The 25,688-nt window shown below is 43.2% G+C and overlaps 1 protein-coding gene and 1 long non-coding RNA gene across 3 annotated transcripts; one reads left to right on the top strand and one right to left on the bottom strand.

Annotated features, from left to right (window-relative positions):
• Positions 1-320: 320 nt before the first annotated feature.
• LOC129824362 (zinc finger protein 239-like) lies at positions 321-23,639 on the bottom strand. 2 transcript variants are annotated; one of them, XM_055883954.1, is made up of 4 exons: positions 23,062-23,639; positions 13,268-16,728; positions 4,855-4,960; positions 321-1,925 (listed from the first exon to the last, which is right to left on the bottom strand). In XM_055883954.1, exons 1-2 carry the CDS (start codon positions 23,390-23,392, stop codon positions 15,872-15,874), a joined length of 1,188 nt encoding a protein of 395 aa, XP_055739929.1. In that variant the 5' UTR covers positions 23,393-23,639; the 3' UTR covers positions 321-1,925; positions 4,855-4,960; positions 13,268-15,871. The 2 variants fall into 2 exon arrangements, with proteins under 2 accessions (XP_055739929.1, XP_055739928.1); XM_055883953.1 differs by lacking the exon at positions 4,855-4,960.
• On the top strand, positions 4,958-12,580 carry LOC129824370 (uncharacterized). Its single transcript, XR_008754741.1, has 2 exons — positions 4,958-6,967; positions 9,872-12,580. It is a non-coding gene; the product is annotated as an uncharacterized LOC129824370 (long non-coding RNA).
• Positions 23,640-25,688: the final 2,049 nt, after the last annotated feature.

Genomic DNA, 25,688 nt, shown 5'->3' with positions numbered 1-25,688 from the left:
CTCACCACTGTTTTGATTGTGGGATGAGTTATTTAAGATTAAAATCACTAAAAGTACACAATAATTCACATTGGAGAGAAACCCTATAGCTGTACTCAATGTGGGAAGAGTTTTACTCAGTCAAGCAACCTGTTATCACACCAGAAAACACACACAGGAGAGAAATCTTATAGCTGTAATCAATGTGGGAATAGTTTTACTACATCTAGCCATCTGATTGTACACCAGAGAACACACACAGGAAAGAAACCTTATAGCTGTTGTCGTAATTTCCTGTATTACTAAATGAGGAGAGTTTACAAACTACACACAAGTCAGAGTTATATTTTAAAGTCCATCTTTAATGATATGAGCTTCACCATAGCCCTTTGACTCTCAGACCAATTCAGTGTCTATAAATGAATTCTCTGAGAGTCCTTACAAAAGAATACTTAGTATCTTTTATAGCCAAGATACACCCCTCTCAACTCACATGACGAACCACAGATCTTAGGAACTTCACAAAGGGCCTTTTACTTGAGAGAGGAGTATCTCATAGCCAGATAGCATTAGCTATAAATTATCGTTCAGTTTGGTCTCTTAGACGAGGTTCTACTTCTCGTTCTTGGTACTTCATAGTACCAAAACATTACCTCATCCATTGGCCTATATTATTGTCAATTCTAGATACTCCCATCTCAAATACACCCCCTCCAGTACAAGCTCACGGAGGGGTGTGAGCCTCTAGGTCATATACTAGGTCAAGAGAAGGGCAACATTAGAGGGGACATACAATAGTGACAGACACATTCACATATGAAGACAATGTTCAAACCTGACTTGAACCTGACTCCCTTTCTGATATTCTGTATATTACCAGACATGTAAAAGACAAGCCTGACCTCTCCCCTCTCTGGGCCCCAAGGGACTTTTCCCTCGAGAAGAAAGGAAAATGCAACTGCCGACAGTATAGTCCAAAAAGAGACATTTCTAATGACAAGTCACATAAGCATATTATGAAACAAAATAAAACATCTTATTTATCTATGTTACCTAACTAATTATGATTCAGCTACGGCACTGTACTCAATGTGGGAAGAGTTTTACTCACTTAGGCAGCCTGTTATCACACCAGAGAAAACACACAAGATAAATCTTATAGCTGTAATCAATGTGGGAAGAGTTTAACTAAATCTAGCAGTCTTATTGTACACCAGAGAACACACACAGGAGAGAAACCTAACAACTGTGATCAATGTGACAAGAGCTACTCTGATAAAACATCAGAAAATACATACATGAAGGAGTTGTTTCATGATATCAATGAATTAATGTCACAATGTAGAACACTAATTGTTTGCCCCCTGTTCTATTGATTTCAGTGTGATATGTATATCAAATCAAATCAAATTTATTTATATAGCCCTTCTTACATCAGCTGATATCTCAAAGTGCTGTATAGAAACCCAGCCTAAAACCCCAAACAGCAAGCAATGCAGGTGTAGAAGCACGGTGGCTAGGAAAAACTCCCTAGAAAGGCCAAAGCCTAGGAAGAAACCTAGAGAGGAACCAGGCTATGAGGGGTGGCCAGTCCTCTTCTGGCTGTGCCGGGTGGAGATTATAACAGAACATGGCCAAGATGTTCAAATGTTCATAAATAATAATAATCACAGTAGTTGTTGAGGGTGCAGCAAGTCAGCACCTCAGGAGTAAATGTCAGTTGGCTTTTCATAGCCGATCATTAAGAGTATCTCTACCGCTCCTGCGGTCTCTAGAGAGTTGAAAACAGCAGGTCTGGGACAGGTAGCACGTCCGGTGAACAGGTCAGGGTTCCATAGCCGCAGGCAGAACAGTTGAAACTGGAGCAGCAGCACGGCCAGGTGGACTGGGGACAGCAGGAGTCATCATGCCAGGTCGTCCTGAGGCATGGTCCTAGGGCTCAGGTCCTTCGAGAGAGAGAAAGAAAGAGAGAATTAGAGAGAGCATACTTAAATTCACACAGGACACCGGATAAGACAGGAGAAGTACTCCAGATATCACAAACTGACCCTAGCCCCCGACACATTAACTACTGCAGCATAAATACTGGAGGCTGAGACAGGAGGGGTCAGGAGACACTGTGGCCCCATCCGATGATACCCCCGGACAGGGCCAAACAGGAAGGATATAACCCCACCCACTTTGCCAAAGCACAGCCCCCACACAACTAGAGGGATATCTTCAACCACCTACTTACCATCCTGGTACTATTTTTTGGCTAGGATAGCATTAGTGTAGGTCTCAGGGTGGGTGGGGCTAGGATAACAGTAGTGTAGGTCTCAGGGTGGGTGGGGCTAGGATAGCATTAGTGTAGGTCTCAGGGTGGGTGGGGATAGGATAGCATTAGTGTAGGTCTCAGGGTGGGTGGGGCTAGGATAACAGTAGTGTAGGTATCAGTGGGTGGGGCTAGGATAACAGTAGTGTAGGTCTCAGGGTGGGTGGGGCTAGGATAGCATTAGTGTAGGTCTCAGGGTGGGTGGGGCTAGGATAACAGTAGTGTAGGTATCAGTGGGTGGGGCTAGGATAACAGTAGTGTAGGTCTCAGGGTGAGTGGGGCTAGGATAGCATTAGTGTAGGTCTCAGGGTGGGTGGGGCTAGGATAACAGTAGTGTAGGTATCAGTGGGTGGGGCTAGGATAGCAGTAGTGTAGGTCTCAGTGTGGGTGGGGCTAGGATAACAGTAGTGTAGGTCTCAGGGTGGGTGGGGCTAGGATAGCATTAGTGTAGGTCTCAGGATGGGTGGGGCTAGGATAACAGTAGTGTAGGTCTCAGTGGGTGGGTCTAGGATAGCATTAGTGTAGGTCTCAGGGTGGGTGGGGCTAGGATAACAGTAGTGTAGGTATCAGGGTGGGTGGGGATAGGATAACAGTAGTGTAGGTCTCAGTGTGGGTGGGGCTAGGATAGCATTAGTGTAGGTATCAGGGTGAGTGGGGCTAGGATAGCAGTAGTGTAGGTCTCAGGGTGAGTGGGGCTAGGATAGCATTAGTGTAGGTCTCAGTGGGTGGGGCTAGGATAGCATTAGTGTACGTCTCAGGGTGGGTGGGGCTAGGATAACAGTAGTGTAGGTCTCAGGGTGGGTGGGGCTAGGATAGCATTAGTGTAGGTCTCAGGGTGGGTGGGGATAGGATAGCATTAGTGTAGGTCTCAGGGTGGGTGGGGCTAGGATAACAGTAGTGTAGGTATCAGTGGGTGGGGCTAGGATAACAGTAGTATAGGTCTCAGGGTGGGTGGGGCTAGGATAACAGTAGTGTAGGTCTCAGGGTGGGTGGGGCTAGGATAACAGTAGTGTAGGTATCAGGGTGGGTGGGGCTAGGATAGCAGTAGTGTAGGTATCAGTGGGTGGGACTAGGATAACAGTAGTGTAGGTCTCAGGGTGGGTGGGGCTAGGATAACAGTAGTGTAGGTCTCAGGGTGGGTGGGCCTAGGATAGCATTAGTGTAGGTCTCAGGATGGGTGGGGCTAGGATAGCATTAGTGTAGGTCTCAGGGTGGGTGGGGCTAGGATAACAGTAGTGTAGGTATCAGTGGGTGGGGCTAGGATAACAGTAGTGTCGGTCTCAGGGTGGGTGGGGCTAGGATAACAGTAGTGTAGGTATCAGTGGGTGGGGCTAGGATAACAGTAGTGTAGGTATCAGTGGGTGGGGCTAGGATAACAGTAGTGTAGCTCTCAGTGGGTGGGGCTAGGATAACAGTAGTGTAGGTATCAGTGGGTGGGGCTAGGATAACAGTAGTGTAGGTCTCAGGGTAGGTGGGGCTAGGATAACAGTAGTGTAGGTATCATTGGGTGGGGCTAGGATAACAGTAGTGTAGGTCTCAGGGTGGGTGGGGCTAGGATAACAGTAGTGTAGGTCTCAGGGTGAGTGGGGCTAGGATAACAGTAGTGTAGGTCTCAGGGTGGGTGGGGCTAGGATAACAGTAGTGTAGGTCTCAGGGTGAGTGGGGCTAGGATAACAGTAGTGTAGGTCTCAGGGTGGGTGGGGCTAGGATAACAGTAGTGTAGGTCTCAGTGGGTGGGGCTAGGATAACAGTAGTGTAGGTCTCAGTGGGTGGGGCTAGGATAGCATTAGTGTAGGTCTCAGGGTGGGTGGGGCTAGGATAGCATTAGTGTAGGTCTCAGTGGGTGGGGCTAGGATAACAGTAGTGTAGGTCTCAGTGGGTGGGGCTAGGATAACAGTAGTGTAGGTCTCAGGGTGGGTGGGGCTAGGATAACAGTAGTGTAGGTCTCAGGGTGGGTGGGGCTAGGATAGCATTAGCGTAGGTATCAGGGTGAGTGGGGCTAGGATAGCAGTAGTGTAGGTCTCAGGGTGAGTGGGGCTAGGATAGCATTAGTGTAGGTCTCAGTGGGTGGGGCTAGGATAGCATTAGTGTAGGTCTCATGGTGGGTGGGGCTAGGATAACAGTAGTGTAGGTCTCAGGGTGGGTGGGGCTAGGATAGCATTAGTGTAGGTCTCAGGGTGGGTAGGGATAGGATAGCATTAGTGTAGGTCTCAGGGTGGGTGGGGCTAGGATAACAGTAGTGTAGGTATCAGTGGGTGGGGCTAGGATAACAGTAGTATAGGTCTCAGGGTGGGTGGGGCTAGGATAACAGTAGTGTAGGTATCATGGTGGGTGGGGCTAGGATAGCAGTAGTGTAGGTCTCAGGGTGAGTGGGGCTAGGATAGCATTAGTGTAGGTCTCAGGGTGGGTGGGGCTAGGATAACAGTAGTGTAGGTCTCAGTGGGTGGGGCTAGGATAGCATTAGTGTAGGTCTCAGTGGGTGGGGCTAGGATAACAGTAGCAGCAGTGTAGGTCTCAGGGTGGGTGAAATCACCACACGATGGCGACTAGGGCTTACTCACTTTGTCTTTCCTTGATTTTTCACATCTCCTTTCCTCTGACCTTCTCCAATGGGTTTTTAGAAGGACATGAGGAGAGGATTTGAGGAAGGATGAATTCACCTGTCAACTAAATCAAATCAAACTTTATTTGTCACATGCGCCCGAATACAAGTGTAGACCTTACCTTGAAATGCTTACTTACAAGCCCTTAACCAACAATGCAGTTCAAGGAGGGTTAAGAAAATATTTACCAAGTAGACTAAAATAAAAAATAAGAATAAAAAGTAACACAATAAGAATAACGAGGCTATGTACAGGGGGCACCGGTACAGAGTCAGTGTGCGGGGTTACAGGCTAGTTGAGGTAATTGGTACATGTAGGTGGGTGTGAAGTGACTATGCATAGATAATAAACAGCAAGTAGCAGCGGTGTACAAAAGCGAGGGGGGGGGGGTGTCAATGTAAATTGTCCTGCGGCGATTTTATTAATTGTTCTGCAGTCTAATGGCTTGGGGGTAGAAGCTGTTGAGGAGCCTTTTGGTTCTAGGCGCTCCAGTACCAGGCGCTCCGGACATGGCGCTCCGGTACCACTTGCCGTGAGGTAGCAGAGAAAACAGTCTATAACTTGGGTGACTGGAGTCTCTGGCAATTTTATGGGCTTTCCTCCGACACCGCCTGTCCTGGGTTGCAGGAAGCTTGGCACCAGTGATGTACTGGGCCGTTCGTACTACCCTCTGTAGCGCCTTATGGTCAGATGCCGAGCAGTTGCCATACCAGGCGGTGATGCAACCGATCAAGATGCTCTCGATGGTGCAGCTGTAGAACCTTTTGAGGATCTGGGGACCCAAATCTTTTCAGTCTCCTGAGGGGTGAAAAGGTGTTGTTGTGCCCTCTTCACAACTGTCTTGGTGTGTTTGCACCATGATAGTTTTTGGTGATGTAGCTCCGGTATCAAACGTAACAACCCCACCCGAAAAGTTGACAAAACAAAAAGGAGCAAGCAGGTATGATTTTCTCTTTTTTTCGGAGCCCACAGCAAGAAGTCGCCAGAGCCTACCGTGCTAACGGGTTCCCACTAGATAACACAATCACACACTGCATGAAAGCATGAGGTGTGGCTAACGTTAGCAAGCTTGAGCTAGATACCAAGCTAGCATACAAACTCGGTAGCACAGAGTAGATACTTCATATGGCGTTGAGAAATAGTGCATTGTGGGTAGTTTAGAAGATATCCAGAAATAAGTTAAGGAATATGTAATGACGCAAAAACATAACTGTTTGTACTTATAGGAAACCAGATCGTGACTACAACTCAGTTACTAAGACTTAACCACACTGTGTTGTTACACTGGTGAGTAAAAACTCATGCTCCCTACCCTTTAACTTTTAGTCAAATAATTGAAATATACATTTTACTCAACTGCGTTACCCACTCCAGTCAGCAGATGGCGGTGTGCGATTTTAAGGCGAGGCTGTTAGTGTGACGTCTAATCTAGTGGACGGAACGCTTCTTTCAACAGCAGCAACAGTTAGTCAGCCACCTCGGTAGCTTGCTACACAAAATAGCCGAACCAATACAGCTCTTTAGACGCTTTCGTGTATATTAGCCACTGTGTTTTAAACCCACTTCTGTCGTCTAGTTAGTTATCCGATTTAATTTCATATTTACGGTGTTGTTATTAGTCAGCTAGAGGGCTGGTTAAGTTAGCATTAGCATAGCTAGCTATCATTCCCGACCATGAGTTCACTAAGCTACTCTCCTGCTAAAGAAGAGGAGGTCTGCTGGACGGAGAAAGAAACTCTCGTGAAAGAGGAGGATGAGGATGTCACAATACAAAATCAAGTGGAGGGTGAGGCTGTTACCGTGAAAGAAGAAGAGAAAGACGTTTCAGATAAAGAAGAGGAAGACGCGTTCAGAGTGAAAGAGGAGGAGGATGTTACAGTAAAAGAAGAGGAGAAGGATGCATGTTTTGGAGTGAAAGAGGGGGAGATGACTGTCACATCGAAAAAGGAGGAAGAAGAGGAAACTGGATATCTGGGCCCGGTTTCCCAAATGCATCTTAAGGCGTCCGATGGTTCTAACGGTGAACTTAGCCATAAGATGGTTTTGAGAAACCGTTCCCTGATTAACAATAGTAAGTACTGTCTTAAAAACAGAGGCACAAACTCTGCAGTTGTTGAACTGATGTTTGGTGTTAAAGCGGAAATCTGCAATTGCTACATCCATATTGTGACTTTTAAATTATTTATTTATAGCCATTGATTCTTCAAGAATATAACACATGCTTCATGACCTTAGTTCAACTGTTGTACCCCATCAGAACCCCAATAAGCTTTTTTTACTCCAATGTTTAGAAACAATGTAAATCAACACTGTACAGCCTCAACATGGTTAAAACAATAATGTTTATCATGGATGGTCAGTCCTTGCATCCATAGGTCTGTCTGTCTGTAGTTACATTTCTCCAACCCCATAATCATCTTACTACCAAAACAGTGGTGGAATGACAGATTTGTTATTGTTTGAACTGCAGATTGCTGGGTTGTGTGTTTTTTTTTTAACGGCATCAAAATGGAAAATGGCTGACCAGAGGCTTGGTTTAGTGATCTGCTGAGGGATGGGGGAAGAAGAAGTGTAACCACTCTCAAATTCATAGAGAAAGCTATTGTAGAAACCGTAACCCAACACCTAGCGACCTCGTCAAGAAGTTCAGACATCTTGGCGTAACAGTTATAAGGTGTTGGCTTGACAGTTGCTGGACCCAGGTTTGAGTTCAGCTCAGGGTTTGTGGTGGCATTTTCCTGTATTACCAAATGAGGAGAGTTACAAACCACACACCAGTCAGAGTTATACTTAAACTTCATTTTTAATAATATGAGCTTTACAATAGCCCTTTGACTTTCAACAATTCACTATCGATAATTCATTTTTGAGAGTCACTACAGAAAAATACAAAGATCTTTTATAGCCAAGATACACCCCTCTCAACTTACATGACGAACCACAGATCTTAGGAGCTCTTCACAAAGGGACTTTTACTTGAGAAAGGAGTATCCCTTAGCCAGATAGCATTCGCTATACATTATCGCTCAGTTTGGTCTCTAAAATGAGGTTCTAATCTCGTTCCTGGTACTTCATAGTACAAAAACATTACCTCATTCAAGGCATAACTCAATTGTCAACGCTAGATACTCCCATCTCAAGTTAACCCCCTCTTGACCCCACTCATGGACAAGGTCACTGAGGGGAGTGAGCCGTTAGGTCATACACTATCCCAGTATAAGTGTAAGATGAGAGGGGACCTACAATGTTTCCAGACACTGCCATACACCTCCCCCCAATGGGAAAAGGAGGGAGTGACTGGTGCACAGACATTGTGGAGACAAGTAATTGGTTCCCCATTAATCACGCCATCCCTTCACATGGTTTATGAATAGGTAAAGACACATTCACATATGAAGACAATGTTCCATTCTGTCCTCTTCCCTTTCTGATATTCTGCATAGCACCAGGGACATGTGAAAGACAAGCCTGACCTCTCCCCTCTCTAGGCCCCAAGTGACTGAGCCCTAGCTGAGGGAAAAGTGCAACTGCCAACAATATAGTCTTAAAGGATATATTATAATGACAAGTATCTCACATAAGCATATTATGCAGATAAAACATCTTATTTATCTATGTTACCAAACTAATTCTGATTCATCCACCACAGGTTACCCCCTGAAATTATAGTTTCCGGATTTGACCATAATGACTTAAGGCTCGTATTTGTGTTTATTATATTATAGTTAAGTCTATTTATTTTATTTTATTTTACCATTATTTTACCAGGTAAGTTGACTGAGAACACGTTCTCATTTGCAGCAACGACCTGGGGAATAGTTACAGGGGAGAGGAGGGGGATGAATGAGCCAATTGTAAACTGGGGATTATTAGGTGACCATGATGGTTTGAGGGCCAGATTGGGAATTTAGCCAGGACACGGGGGTTAACACCCCTACTCTTACGATAAGTGCCATGGGATCTTTAATGACCTCAGAGAGTCAGGACACCCGTTTAACGTCCCATCCGAAAGACGGCACCCTACACAGGGCAGTGTCCCCAATCACTGCCCTGGGGCATTGGGATATTTTTTAGACCAGAGGAAAGAGTGCCTCCTACTGGCCCTCCAACACCATTTCCAGCAGCATCTGGTCTCCCATCCAGGGCCTGACCAGGACCAACCCTGCTTAGCTTCAGAAGCAAGCCAGTAGTGGTATGCAGGGTGGTATGCTGCTGGCAATGATTTGATACTTGATAGAGCAGTCTGACTGAGCGGTGGTAGGCAGCAGCAGGCTCGTAATAGTCAAAGGTATATGGTTTAGAGAAAAATAGTCGACGCGTCATAATTCCTATAATAACACGCGGCTGAACTTGAAAAGGGGTTCCTTCGTTATTTTACCGTTCATTTCTTCCATAGAGAAGGTCTTGATCTACTTCAAATAAGGTCTGCGTTTCGTGCAGGCTTAAACCGCCTCGACGTTTTGATACCCGTGTAAATCTCACTAGGATAAGGTAACGTTTGTCAACATATTTTCATCAATCCACTCTACAAAACAATGATCTTCGCTTTTATTGATCAGAGTTACCTTGTCCTATGGATATCTACACAGTTAGAAAATTGGCAAGGTGGTGTAAGCCTACATGAAACAGACCTTATTTTAAGTGAATCTAAAAATATCCTATGGCATAAATGAATGAAGGAACTGCTTTTCAAATTTTGCTAGGAGGTGTCATGGGGATTATGACTCACACTTTGGTAGTCGATTCTTACCATGTCCATTATTAAAATAGGATTTCCTGCATATATTAATTACATTTTTTGTTTTCAACATTCATCACAGGTAACTTAAACTCTATTTGTATTATTCAAACAGTTGAGAGTATTTGTCTCCTAAGCAGACTCTTCAGTATCCTTGTCACTTCAGAGCTGTGTGTGTGTGTGTGTGTGTGTGTGTGTGTGTGTGTGTGTGTGTGTGTGTGTGTGTGTGTGTTACAGATGGCAGAGAAAAGCAGAGCACCAGTGTGGGACTACTACATGGAATTGGCACCAGGGAAAGCAAGGTGTCTTATTTGTGATAAAGATGTAAGCATGGGATCAGCAACGGCTAAATCAAAAAATACCACTAACCCGTGGAATCACCTAAATTACACCCACCCAGAAGCCCATAAAGGAGGCAATGAGGAAAAAAGCAAACGGAAAAAGTGATACAGACACGTCACAGACATCGCAGGCTACAATCTTACAACTTGTTAATAAAGAAGCAAAATGGCAGGATAAAGACCCAAGGGCCAAGAAGATGGATGAAGCAATTATTGAGATGATTGCCACTGATAACCAGCCATTCACAGTGGTGTCTGAGGTTGGTTTTCAGTGGCTGATTACTCTTGCTGAACCCCGGTACAGGATCAAAGATGAAAAATTATTTTGCACCGAAATGCTAGATAAAACACATGAAAGAGTTGTGATGAAAGTGAAGAATCTGGTGGCACCAGTGAACGCACCACACATGGCATTCACAACTGACTGCTGGTCAGGCCACTACAGAGTCCCTGATGAGCCTTACTGGACATTTCATTGACAATGTCTGGACAAGAAAGCAGGTTGTGCTGAATGTCAAGACTATGACTGGATCACACACAGGAAACTACACCAGAGAGATGTTTCTGACCATGTTGGAATACTGGGAAATCCACACAGAACGTGTAGTGCTGATCCTCAGGGACAGTGGGGCAAACACGGTGAAAGGTATGAGACTGGCAGAGCTTCCAGACTTCAGCTGCAGTGCACACACCCTACAACTTGTAATCAATGATGGCCTATCCAGTCAGAAAGCTCTGCTAGACATTATTGCCATGTTTAAGAGCTGTGCAACTCACTTTGACCACTCTGTACTGGCCAAACAGAGGCTGAGGGCCATTCAGGAAAAGCTTGGCCTTCCCAAACACAGCATCATCCAAGCAGTTCAAACTCGCTGGAACTCAACACTACAAATGTTGCAGAGAATGTTTGAACAGAGGTGTGCTGCCATCCTGTTAAAAGGTAACAGATTATTTTATTACAACGGTTAAAATGTATTTTCATTGTGTTCCATGGTGTTATTCGCCCCCTAGTGGAGCTTTCTGGTACTTAGAAAGACTACGCAAACAGGAAGTAGAGAATTCGTTCTGCACGCATAGAAGCAGCTAAAAACAACGCTACGGTGCAGGTCATTCAGTGTAGTTATTTCTTGTCACGCTTCAGCCTTGGAAAATATTTGTTTGAAAGTTCGATTCAAGCATTTAGCTAGTGATGATAATCTTGTTATTGATAGAGTTGCTTACATATCAATGTTGGTTGGTTGCATTTACTCACACAAATTGCAATGCCTTTCATGTATGCCGTTAGCTGTATTACTTTGCTCGTGCATCATGCAAACGAATTGTAAAATATACAATACTGTAGTTTTGTTACTGTTTCTAGTGTAATATGCTTTGTTATTCTACATAGATGGGTGTACATGATTAGAGTAATGAAAGAAGTTAGCCAATTACCATATGAGTAACAATTAGCTATATGTTTGTCATCAAACCAGATGCATGGTACCTTAGCACGTGCTTTGTATTTATGCAACTTCAAATGTATAATGTACAGCTACAATATGTCGGTGTGAATTGAATACTAAAGTATATTATTTTCTGTATTTTGCAGTTTTACAACATAAACGTTTTCAATATATTCATTCAAGAAAAGTCACGCCTTGGGAGTTTTATTGAAGACTTAGTTGTTAGCTATCTGTCTAGTTTTGCATGGGAACGCAACTCAAGGGCAGAATAAGAGGCGTGCACTGAATGTGTATGCAGGTGAATACGGACACATCAGCAGTTTGTCTGCTGCACAGTGGGACATTGTCTCTAACCTAATTGAGAGACTGGCACCTATGGAGGAGGTGACACTGGAGATGAGCCACTCCAACTCTACAGCCGCATGCCTCATCCCCAGTGTGTCGGTGCCGACCATGTTGGACAGTCTGACGAGGTTCTCCAAGGCCGAGGAGACAAAGCGCCTGGTGCTGGCAACTGTCCTGGATCCACGTTACAAGAGCTATGCCTTCACCTCAAGGACAGCACTAGAGAAAGCAAAAGAGTGGCTGAAGGAGGAGTCTGACCTACTAAGGAAACCAAATCCCAGAGCCACAGCAGATGGGACGAGTGAAGAGGAGGACCCAGATCCAGGTGCAAAAAGTCCAGGTAGATCAGCCACCCAGTCTGGTGGACAGCCTCTACGCTAGAATCCTTGGAAGCCAAGAGGGCAGGGCTGAAGTCCAGTGCAGTTTTGAAATTGAGTTTGAGCGTTACCTCACAGAGCCTGTCATTGACAGAAAGAGCGGCTTGCCTTTGGAGTGGTGGAAGCAGATGGAGGACAGACTTCAATCACTCGCTCCGTTGGCAAAGAAGTTTCTCTGTCCCCCAACTTCTTCGGTCCCAAGTGAGAGAGTATTCAGTGAGGTGGGAATCATTTATGATAAGCAGAGGAGCTGACTGACAGGGGACCATGCAGACAAGCTCTGCTTTCTGCACTACAACCTAAAACTTATGAACTGGGAATATTGAAGACCCATGAAAGCTGGTGATTCCTTTTAACATATGTTCTCATGTTATTTGAGACTAAATTGATTTTATTTATGGATTATATTAAGTTAAAATAAAAGTGTTCATTGTTCATTCAGTATTGTTGCAATTGTCATTATTACAAAAATGTGTGTGTGTATATGTGTATATATATATATATATATTTGTTTTAATCTTCCGATTGATCGGTATCGGCTTTTTTGGTCCTCCAATAATCGGTATCGGAGTTGAAAAATCATAATCGGTCGACCTCTAGTAGAAACAATAACAAAGCGTACTCCCTGCCCATTTCGGTAAAAAGCTGAGGGATGGTGCTGGAGAAATGCAACCATCCATGATATCAACATTATAGATTTATCCATGTTTTGAGGAAAAAGTGTTTATCTTTACTGACAAACATTGGAGTAAAACAAATAGCTTATATTTTGGGTTCTGATGGGGTACGACAGTTGAACTAAGCTCATTAGGCATTTATAAGTGAATTCTTCAAGAAACAGATGGGTACATATCATTAATGTATAAGTCCCTAAATGAATGTAACAACTGCTGATTGCCCCTTTAAGACTACATATTGGGCTAATCTAATAGGAGATATTGTGGACTACAGTATTTCAGGCATTGTTATTGGATGCATTTGATCAATTGTTAACGTTTTGTTGATGGTCCACTCTTAATTAATGTTCTACACGTTACAGTGTAGCTTCAGCCATTCCTACAGAACAACATTACAGTGTAGAACCCCTTTACTCCATATTAGTTCAACGACTGCAGAGACGGTACTTACTGGTGTTAAACAGATCTCCAACCTCCTCTTCTCCCTCCAATGTGACAGTCATCTCCCCCTCCAAAAACTGCATCTATCTCTTCCTCTTCTTTTACTGTAACATCCTCCTCCTCTTTCACTCTGAACGAGTCTTCCTTAACTGTAACGTCTTTCTCTTCTTCTTTCACGGTAACAGCCTCACCCTCTACTTGTTTTTGTAGTGACAGCCTCCTCTCCCTCTGCCTCTTTAATGAGAGCTTCGTTCTCCGTACAGTAGACCTCCTCTTCTTTAGCAGGAGAGTAGCTTAGTGAACTCATGGTCGGGGATGTTAGCTAGCTAGCATTAGCAACTAGCCTAGTTCTAAGCTAATTTAGCAAACCAGCTAGCTGACAAACAACGTACGTTAACGTTAATTAAATGGGCCAACAAGTACATACGACAGAAGTATGTTTAATACACATCGACTAATATACACCAAAACAGTGTAAAGAGCGTGAATGTTGTAGCTATGTTTGCTAGAAAGCTACCGAGGTGTCTGACTAGCTGTTGTTGTTGAAGGAGCGTCCCGTCCACTAGATTATACGTCACACTGGCAGCATCGCCTGAACCTAAGACTGCTGACTGGAGTGGACAACGCAGTTGAGGAACCAAACGTTTATTTTTCATTTATTAGGTTTAATATTATATCAGGTCGTTTAAAGAGAAGCATGTGTTGATTTATTCGTTTTTAATGAGTAAGAATTTAAAACAAACTTTACACTCACTACATATTTGCATTGAACCATACTTCTGACATGGATCATTTTGACCCCAGAGGCATATCTTTTATCATAGCCAAAATGTGATTTATTCAATTCTTCCAATTTTTCATGACTTTGTCAATCAACTTGTTCTTAATAAATCTAAATCATGGTTTAGTGTTTCTGTATCAATATGGACTTTTAACAAATTCAAATCCTTTGGAGTCATTTTGACCCCAGCCAAAAGCACCTTTGATAAACAGGACGTTTATTTCTAATCAAAATCGTATCACATTTTATTGGTCACATACACATGTTTAGCAGATGTTTTTGCGGGTGTAGTGAAATGCTTGTGGTTCTATCTCCGACAGTGCAGTAATATCTAACAAGTAATATCTAACAATTTCACAACATATACCCAATACACACACATCTAAGTATTTGAATCTAGGTTTCTCTGTAGACGTGATCCATCCCACCAGAGGGTGGAGGGGCACCTGTATCAGTGGTTTTGACCAGATAGACACCTGCAAACACACAGTATAGTGCCTCCCATGGACTCTCCTAAGATTGGACTTTTCTATACCACGTATCACGTGACCGTGTACAAAACTGCCAGGGGTAGAAAACTCTGCCAGCGGTATACAGTGCATTCGTTAAGTATTCAGACCCCTTCACTTTTCCCACATTTTGTTACGTTTCAGCCTTATTCTAAAATTGAAGATTTTTCCCCCTCATCAAATCTACACACAATACCCCATAATGACAACCCCAAAACAAGTTTAGACATTTATGCACATTTATTTACTTAACTATTCAGACCCTTTACTATGAGACTTGAAATTGAGCTCAGATGCTTCCTGATTCCACGAATCATCCTTGATGTTTCTACAACTTGATTGAAGCCCACCTGTGGTAAATTCAATTGACTGGACATGATTTGGAAAGGCACACACCTGTCTATATAAGGTCCCACAGGTAACAGTGGATGTCAGAGCAAAAACCAAGCAATGAGGTCAAAGGAATTATCCGTTGAGCTCTGAGACAGGATTGTGTCGAGGCACATATCTGGGGAAGGGTACCAAAACATTTCTGCAGCATTGAAGGTCCCAAAGAACACAGTGGCCTCCATCATTCTTAAATGGAAGAAGTTTGGAACCACCAAGAACCTCCAAGAGCTGGCCGCTCAGCAGAACTGAGCAATCGGTGGAGAAGGGCAATCGTCAGGGAAGGGACCAAGAACCCGATGGTCACTCTGACAGAGCTACAGATTTTCTCTGTGGAGATGGGAGAACCTTCCAGAATGATAACCATCACTGCAGCACTCCACCAATCAGGTCTTTATGGTAGAGTGGTCAGACGGAAGGCACATGACAACCAGCTTGGAGGTTGCCAAAATGCATTCAGGCCAAAGAGTTCAATCTTGGTTTCATCAGACCAGAGAATCTTGTTTCTCATGGTCTGAGAGTCCTTAAGGTGCCTTTTTGGCAAACTCCAAGCGACAACCCTGTCTCGGGGGTCTAAGGACAATTTCTTCAACCTCATTGCTTGGTGTTTGCTCTGACATGCATTGTCAACTGTGGGACCTTATATAGACAGGTGAAAGCATACACAATATGATTTCATCTGGCATAAACAAAAACACACATTCTGAGTCAAAAAAAATGTCAGAATACAGCCTTTCTATTCTCTCATTTGATTTCAGGTTCTCTGAATGTCCTTCCACAAAGAGAGCAGTGGTAGGACTTTTATCGTGTGTGTCCTCTTATGCTCCTTCAGGCTACTTGACCAGGTAAAACTCTTTCCAGACTGGGAGCATTGGAAAGGTTTTTCCCCTCTGTATCCTCTCATGAGTGTTAAGGTCCCATTCGTGAAAATCTATTTTTACACTGGGAGCAGAAAATGCTTTTCTCCTGTGTGTATTCTCTCATGCCTTTTCAGGTTAGTTAACATGGTAAAACTCTTTTCACACTGGGAACATTGGTAAGGCTTTTCTCCTGTGTGTATCCTCTCATGCGCTTTCAGGTGCCCTATCTGAGTAAAACTCTTTCCACACTGGGAACATTGGAAAGGCTTTTCTCCTGTGTGTATCCTCTCATGAGCTTGTAGGTCCCATAACTGAGTAAAACTCATTCCACAGTGGGAACAGTGATGAGGCTTTTCTCCTGTGTGTATTCTCTCGTGCCTTTTCAGGTTAGCTAACACTGCAAAACTCTTTCCACACTGAGAACATTGATAAGGCTTTTCTCCTGTGTGTAGTCTCGCATGCTTTTTTAGGTTTCCTATCCGAGTAAAACTCTTTCCACAATGGGAACATTGGAATGGCTTTTCTCCTTTGTGTATTCTCTCATGTTCTTTTAATTGCCCTATCTTAGTAAAACTCTTTCCACACTGGGAACATTGGAAAGGCTTTTCTCCTGTGTGTTTCCTCTTATGAGCTTTTAGGTCCCCATCCTGATTAAAACTCATTCCACATTGGGAACAGTGATAAGGCTTTTCTCCTGTGTGTATTCTCTCGTGCCTTTTCAGGTTAGCTAACACAGCAAAGCTCTTTCCACACTGGGAGCATTGGAAAGGCTTTTCTCCAGTGTGTGTCCTCTCATGCAGTTTTAGGTTCCCTAACCAGCAAAAACTCTTTTCACAGTGGGAGCAGTGGTGTTGTCTCGCTGGTTTGGGCATCTCTGGGTCTGGTTCCCCTGAAGGACTCTTCCCGCTGTCAGAGTGAGAGTCTGGTATCTCTCCTGCCAAAGACAAACAGAGTATCTCGTTAAACAGAGACCTGAATTTTTTTATTTATTTCACCTTTATTTAACCAGGTAGGCAAATTGAAAACACGTTCTCATTTACAATTGCGACCTGGCCAAGATAAAGCAAAGCAGTTCGACACATACAACAACACATAGTTACACATGGAGTAAAACAAACATACAGTCAATAATACAGTGAAAATAAGTCTATATACAATATGAGCAAGTGAGGTGAGATAAGGGAGGTGAAGGCAAACAAAATATATATATAAATAAATAAATAAATATATAAAAAGGCCATGGTGGCGAAGTAAATACAATATAGCAAGTAAAAAAAATAACACTGGAATGGTTGGTTTGCAGTGGAAGAAGGTGCAAAGTAGAGATAGAAATAATGGGGTGCAAAGGAGCAAAATAGATAAATACAGTAGGTAAAGAGGTAGTTGTTTGGGCTAAATTATAGATGGGCTATGTACAGGTGCAGTAATCTATGAGCTGCTCTGACAGCTGGTGCTTAAAGCTAGTGAGGGAGATAAGTGTTTCCAGTTTCAGAGATTTTTGTAGTTCGTTCCAGTCATTGGCAGCAGAGAACTGGAAGGAGAGGCGGCCAAAGGAAGAATTGGTTTTGGGGGTGACCAGAGAGATATACCTGCTGGAGCGCGTGCTACGGGTGGGCGTTGCTATGGTGACCAGCGAGCTGAGATAAGGGGGGACTTTACCTAGCAGGGTCTTGTAGATGACCTGGAGCCAGTGGGTTTGGCGACGAGTGTGAAGCGAGGGCCAGCCAACGAGAGCGTACAGGTCGCAGTGGTGGGTAGTATATGGGGCTTTGGTGACAAAACGGATGGCACTGTGATAGACTGCATCCAATTTAATGAGTAGGGTTTTGGAGGCTATTTTGTAAATGACATCACCGAAGTCGAGGATTGGTAGGATGGTCAGTTTTACAAGGGTATGTTTGGCAGCATGAGTGAAGGATGCTTTGTTGCGGAATAGGAAGCCGATTCTAGATTTAACTTTGGATTGGAGATGCTTGATGTGAGTCTGGAAGGAGAGTTTACAGTCTAACCAGACACCTAGGTATTTGTAGTTGTCCACATATTCTAAGTCAGAGCCGTCTAGAGTAGTGATGCTGGACAGGCGGGCAGGTGCAGGCAGCGATCGGTTGAAGAGCATGCATTTAGTTTTACTTGTATTTAAGAGCAATTGGAGGCCACGGAAGGAGAGTTGTATGGCATTGAAGCTCGCCTGGAGGGTTGTTAACACAGTGTCAAGAGAAGGGCCAGACGTATACAGAATAGTGTCGTCTGCGTAGAGGTGGATCAGAGACTCACCAGCAGCAAGAGCGACATCATTGATGTATACAGAGAAGAGAGTCGGTCCAAGAATTGAACCCTGTGGCACCCCCATAGAGACTGCCAGAGGTCCGGACAACAGACCCTCCGATTTGACACACTGAACTCGATCAGAGAAGTAGTTGGTGAACCAGGCGAGGCAATCATTAGAGAAACCAAGGCTGTTGAGTCTGCCGATGAGGATGTGGTGATTGACAGAGTCAAAAGCCTTGGCCAGGTCAATGAATATGGCTGCACAGTACTGTTTCCTATCGATAGCGGTTAAGATATCGTTTATGACCTTGAGCGTGGCTGAGGTGCACCCATGACCAGCTCTGAAACCAGATTGCATAGCGGAGAAGGTATGGTGGGATTCGAGATGGTCGGTAATCTGTTTGTTGACTTGGCTTTCGAAGACCTTAGAAAGGCAGGGTAGGATAGATATAGGTCTGTAGCAGTTTGGGTCTAGAGTGTCTCCCCCTTTGAAGAGGGGGATAACCGCAGCTGCTTTCCAATCTTTGGGAATCTCAGACGACACGAAAGAGAGGTTGAAAAGGCTGGTAATAGGGGTGGCAACAATTTCAGCAGATAGTTTTAGAAAGAAAGGGTCCAGATTATCTAGCCCGGCTGATTTGTAAGGGTCCAGATTTTGCAGCTCTTTCAGAACATCAGCTGACTGTATTTGGGAGAAAGAGAAATGGGGAAGGCTTGGGCGAGTAGCAGAGGGGAGGGCAGTGCTGTTGACCGGGGTAGGGGTAGCCAGGTGGAAAGCATGGCCAGCCGTAGAAAAATGCTTATTGAAATTCTCAATTATAATGGATTTGTCGGTGGTGACAGTATTTCCTATCTTCAGTGCAGTTGGAAGCTGGGAGGAGGTGTTCTTATTCTCCATGGACTTTACAGTGTCACAGAACTTTTTTGAGTTTGTGTTGCAGGAAGCAAATTTCTGCTTGAAAAAGCTAGCCTTGGCTTTTCTAACTGCCTGTGTATACTGGTTTCTAGCTTCCCTGAAAAGTTGCATATCACGGGGGCTGTTCGATGCTAATGCAGAACGCCATAGGATGTTTTTCTGTTGGTTAAGGGCAGTCAGGTCAGGAGAGAACCAAGGGCTATATCTGTTCCTGGTTCTAAATTTCTTGAATGGGGCATGCTTATTCAAGATGGTGAGGAAGGCATTTAAAAAAAATATCCAGGCATCCTCTACTGACGGGATGAGATCAATATCCTTCCAGGATACCTCGGCCAGGTCGATTAGAAAGGCGAAACCTCCACCTCCACATGATAAAACTGTCTTCCTATGAGGTTTAATCTAGACTAGATCCCTCAATAAAAGAGCAGAACTGGTCATCACAGAGTGGCTGTAGTGCTTTGTAGGCTGGGTAAATCCATTTGAATTCAATACATTTTTGACAGCATCCCCTTTATTTAAAAAAAAAAAGCTTTCCTTACATGTTTGCCTATGGAAGAAGTGGTAAGAAAGTTACTTTTTGTAACTGAATGCAAAAACATTCATGAGATATACAGTACCAGTCAAAAGTTTGGACACACCTACACATTCAAGGGTTATTCTTATTCATATATATGAATAAGAAAACTATGAGAACACATATGGAATCATGTAGTAACCAAAAAAAGTGTTAAACAATTCCAAATATATTTTTCAAAGTAGCCACCCTTTGCCTTGATGACAGCTTTGAACACTCTTGGCATTCTCTCAACCAGCTTCACCTGGAATGCTTTTCCAACAGTCTTGAAGGAGTTCCCACATATGCTGAGCACTTGTTGGCTGCTCTTCCTTCACTCTGTGGTCCAACTCATCCCAAAACATCTCAATTGGGTTGAGGTCAGGTAATTGTGAAGGCCAGGTCATCTGATGCAGCACTCCATCACTCTCCTTTTTGGTCAAATAGCCCTTACACAGCCTGGAGGTGTGTTGGGTCATTGTCCTGTTGAAAAACAAATGATAGTCCCACTAAGCACAAACCAGATGGGATGGCGTATCGCTTCAAAATGCTGTGGTAGTCAGACAGGTGTGTGCCTTTCCAAATCATGTCCAATCAATTGAATTTACCACAGGTGCACTCCAATCAAGTTGTAGAAACATCTCAACAATGATCAATGGAAACAGTATGCACCTGAGGTCAATTTCAAGTCTCATAGCAAAAGGTCTGAATACTTATGTAAATAAGGTATTTCTGTATTTATTTTTAATAAATGTTTTTTCTTTCTCCAAACCTATTTTCTCTTTGTCATTACGGGGTATTGTGTGTAGATTGATGAGGATTTTTATGTATCTAATCCATTGTAGAATAAGGCTGTAACCTAACAAAATGTGGAAAGACTTAAGTGACAAAAAAAGGGGGTTAAAGACATGTAAAAAAAATAATATATATATAATTTTTTATATCTCTCAGATACAGGACAGACACTTCAGAACAAACTTCCTTTAGTAGATGTTTTGGGGGACTGTTGTTCCATGTTGTAAATGAAATGCAATTCATTAGTATATGGGTTATAGCAGTATGGCCAAATATTTTTTGTTGATACTTCCATGGGTCTTACAGTTCAAAATCAAATAGCAAAATTATCCTTGGTATAACCTTCTTAAAACAGTACAAACAATTCCATATAGCTTAGAAGACCCCCCCCCCCCCCTTTGGCATTATGGGGTATTGTGTGTAGATTGATGAGGAAAATGTTTATAATATAATCAATTTTAGAATAAAGGGATGCACCGATATTACATTTTTGGCCAATATTTTCCTTGCCCCAAAAACGATACCGCTAACCGATATTTAAAAAATTTGCGGCCTTTTAAGCATTTTAGTACAGTGACATAGTTAACATTTACATTTACATTTAAGTCATTTAGCAGACGCTCTTATCCAGAGCGACTTACAAATTGGTTAACACACACACATGGACACAGCGGTCTAAGCCACTGCATCTCAGTGCAAGAGGCACCACTACAGCCCCTGGTTCGAATCCAGGATGTATCACATCCGGCTGGGATTGGGAGTCCCATAGTAGTTGTCTATTATTGGTGTAGAGTGGACAACAAAGGAGAGGGAACCAACAGTAGTTGTCTATTATTGGTGTAGAGTGAACAACAAAGGAGAGGGAACCAACAGTAGTTGTCTGTTATTGGTGTAGAGAGGACGACAAAGGAGAGAGAACCAACAGTAGTTGTCTGTTATTGGTGTAGAGTGGACAACAAAGGAGAGGGAACCAACAGTAGTTGTCTGTTATTGGTGTAGAGTGGACAACAAAGGAGAGGGAACCAACAGTAGTTGTCTGTTATTGGTGTAGAGAGGACGACAAAGGAGAGGGATCACACAGTAGTTGTCTGTTATTGGTGTAGAGGACGACAAAGGAGAGGGAACCAACAGTAGTTGTCTGTTATTGGTGTAGAGTGGACAACAAAGGAGAGGGATCACACAGTAGTTGTCTGTTATTGGTGTAGAGGACGACAAAGGAGAGGGATCACACAGTAGTTGTCTGTTATTGGTGTAGAGGACGACAAAGGAGAGGGATCCCACAGTAGTTGTCTGTTATTGGTGTAGAGAGGAATGACAAAGGAGAGGGATCCCACAGTAGTTGTCTGTTATTGGTGTAGAGAGGACGACAAAGGAGAGGGATCCCACATGTGGTGAGGAAGATACAAATTATCAGTATTACTGGAAAATATTAATTTAAAATCCAGGAATTTTACAACTTTCTCTAGGTCTCTAGGTCATGCCAGTAGGTTACAGTAGGTTGTAACTCTAGGTCATGCCAGTAGGTTACAGTAGGTTGTAACTCTCTAGGTCATGCCAGTAGGTTACAGTAGGTTGTAACTCTCTAGGTCATGCCAGTAGGTTACAGTAGGTTGTAACTCTCTAGGTCATGCCAGTAGGTTAGAGTAGGTTTTATCTTTCTAGGTCAAGCCAGTAGGTTACAGTAGGTTGTAACTCTCTAGGTCATGCCAGTAGGTTACAGTAGGTTGTAACTCTCTAGGTCATGCCAGTAGGTTACAGTAGGTTTATCTCTCTAGGTCATGCCAGTAGGTTAGAGTAGGTTTTATCTCTCTAGGTCATGCCAGTAGGTTACAGTAGGTTTTATCTCTCTAGGTCATGCCAGTAGGTTAGAGTAGGTTTTATCTTTCTAGGTCATGCCAGTAGGTTACAGTAGGTTTTATCTCTCTAGGTCATGCCAGTAGGTTACAGTAGGTTTTAACTCTCTAGGTCATGCCAGTAGGCTACAGTAGGTTGTAACTCTCTAGGTCATGCCAGTAGGCTACATACAGTAGGTTGTATCCAAGTGGAAACAATTATCAACCCAATGTGTAAAGCGTGGAATTTGGTCAACAACAAAATTAATGGCTTATTTGCTACGTGAGGTTTACTTGATCCAACAGACGTTTCGTAATGCTTAAGGTGTTATGTGGACACGTGACATACCAACAACTTTGATAAAAACACTATAGGAGTTGTCTCCAGATCGCTATGCATATTCATGCTAGTAGCTTAGCATCTCTCTCCATTGAATACAGGCGGTTGACGTCAACAACTCTCATAGAATATAAACAATAGATTACAATAATAAGATGAATCCACCGATCCAAAGACAGGATAGGCGGGAGCTAGACAACCCACAGTGCCGCTTCGTGGACAACGACTTCCCTTGTTAGGGCGGAGAGACATCTTGTCAGTATATCCATAATCTTTGGTGTTGCCAACCCAACTCTCGCATGGCACTATTGGGGGGCACGGTGTGTAGTAAATCATCACTACATGCCGTGCCCCCCAGTCTGCGGTCAGCAGGTAGACCCTTCTCAAATATATATGTTAAGTCACTTTTTGGAAACGGAAACAAGAAAACAAGGGGTAGCTTGTTCTCTACGTCGTCTGATTCTTGACATATCAGTCATCATCCTAGGGCCCTCCGTTGAAGAGGCATTGACGAACCAACTCCGAATATCCAAAGTTAAAAACACATTTAAGGCGGTACTTACTGGTGTTAATCAGATCTCCTATCTCCACCTCTTCATCTTTCAATGTGACAATAATCTCTCCTTCCTTCTTCATTCCAAAAACTATATCCTCCTCTTTTACTGTAACATCCTCCTCCTCCTCTTTCACTCTGAACGCGTCTTCCTCTTCTTTCACTGAAACGTCTTTCTCTTCTCCTTTCACTGTAACAACCTCACCCTCTACTTCTTTTTTAACTGTGACATCCTCTTCTTCCTTCTCATCTTTCACGACAATGTTCAGCCCCAGAGCTTCTTTCTCCGTCCAGTAGACATCCTCTTCTTTAACAGGAGGGGAGAAGCTTAGGGAGCTCATGTTCGGGGATGTTAGCTAGCTAGCTATCATTAATGACTATGCTAGTGTTAACTTAACCAGCCAGCTACTATAGCTGACTAATACAAAATAGCATAATATTAAATAATATTAAATAGCTTAACAAGTAGATACGACAGACGCGTGTCTAAAACACAGTAGCTAATATAGACCGAAAGCGTATAAATAGCTGGAATCTTTCGGCTATGTTGGCTAGCAAGCTACCGAGGTGGTTGACGAGATGTTTATGAAGAACCGTCCACTAGATAATACGTCACGCTAGCAGCATCGCCTGAAAGACTCACATCGCCGTCTGCTGACTGGAGTGGGAAACGCAGTTTTAAATGGATTTAATTAAATAATACTATTATATTGAGACATACAAAGACAGGAATTTGTTGATTTATTAGTGCAAATAAAACATGTTTACCACAGCATTTTTAAGGCAGTTTCAATAAGATACTAAATCTAAATTAGCAGCTAGCTACTGTAGGTCTATACTGCTCCTACAAGGTGTAACAATACCTCATGTAGATGTATATAATGAACAGACTAGGTCTATACTGCTACTACCTGGTGTAACAATACATCATGTAGATGTATATAATGAACAGACTAGGTCCATACTGCTCCTACATGGTGTAACAATACATCATGTAGATGTATATAATGAACAGACCAGGTCTATACCGCTCCTACATGGTGTAACAATACATCATGTAGATGTATTGCTGGATTTCTTGTTTTTTAACAAAGCTTTTGTAAACAGTGTTTTTGCATGCAGCAATTCAACCAGTCTCTGAACAGTTGATGTTGAGATGTGTCTAGTTACTTGAACACTGTGAAGCATTTATTTGGGCTGCATTCTGAGGTGCAGTTAACTCTAATGAGCGTATCTTCTGCAGCAGAGGTAACTCTGTGTCTTCCTTTCCTGTGGCGGTCCTCATGAGAACCACCCATACCTTGTCACAACACAACTGATTGGCTCAAACGCATTAAGAAGGAAATAAATTCCACAAATTAACATTTCACTAGGCACACCTGTTAATTGAAATTAATTCCAGGTGACTACCTCATGAAGCTGGTTGAGATAATGCCAAGAGTGTGCAAAGCTGTCATCAAGGCAAAGGGTGACTTTCCAGCCAATTGTGTCAAAAATAGGTTCCTTACTCAAGGCTTTGAGCAACACAGAATTTAGAACAGACAAATTATTATAGATGATGTTCCACACACCATAGAGTGTGCGCAGCGTAGCCTATATGTCATTATTATAGATGATGTTCCACACACCGTAGAGCGTGCACAGCACAGCCTTTATGCAATTATTATAGATGATATTCCACACACCATAGAGTGTGTACAGCATAGCCTTTATGTAATTATTATAGATGATCTTCCACACACACTGTAGAGTGTGCACAGCGCAGCCTTTATGTCATTATTATAGATGATGTTCCACACCCCGTAGAGTGTGCACAGCGTAGCCTCTCTGTCATTTACTAAGCCACTGGCCGTGTTCGAGAGCATCAAATCCATGCCGCATTGTGGGAAAATGTTTCCTGGCTGACTGATTTATAAATAATAAGGCAGTCGCCTGCAATGTTGAACCAATACCAAACTAATCAAATCAAATTGTATTTGTCACATTCGCTGAATACAACAGGTGTAGATCTTACCGTGGAATGCTTACTTACAAGCCCTTAACCAACCATGCAGTTCAAGAAATAGAAAGTATTTACTCATTAAACTAAAGTAAAAAATGAAATAAAAAGTAACACAATAAAATAACAATAACAAGGCTATATACAGGGGGTACCGGTACCGAGTCAATGTGTGGGTGTACAGGTTAGTAATGAGGCTATATACAGGGGGTACAGGTTAGTAATGAGGCTATATACAGGGGGTACCGGTACCGAGTCAATGTGTGGGGGTACAGGTTAGTAATGAGGCTATATACAGGGGGTACCGGTACAAAGTCAATGTGTGGGGTACAGGTTAGTCGAGGCTATATACAGGGGGTACCGGTACTGAGTCAATGTGCGGGGTACAGGTTAGTAATGAGGCTATATACAGGGGGTACCGGTACTGAGTCAATGTGTGGGGGTACAGGTTAGTCGAGGCTATATACAGGGGGTACCGGTACTGAGTCAATGTGCGGGGGTGGGGGTACAGGTTAGTCGAGGTAATTGATATAATATGTGCATGTAGGTAGGAGTAAAGTGACTCTGCATAGATAATAAACAGCGAGTAGTAGACACCGCCTAGAATATAGGTCCTTTATGACAGGAAGATAGGTCTC

This window comes from Salvelinus fontinalis, chromosome 26 (assembly GCF_029448725.1).
Source record: "Salvelinus fontinalis isolate EN_2023a chromosome 26, ASM2944872v1, whole genome shotgun sequence".
Taxonomy (NCBI): domain Eukaryota; kingdom Metazoa; phylum Chordata; class Actinopteri; order Salmoniformes; family Salmonidae; genus Salvelinus; species Salvelinus fontinalis.
Note: the sequence above shows the minus strand (reverse complement) of the source record. Positions and strands in the feature narration are given on the sequence as shown.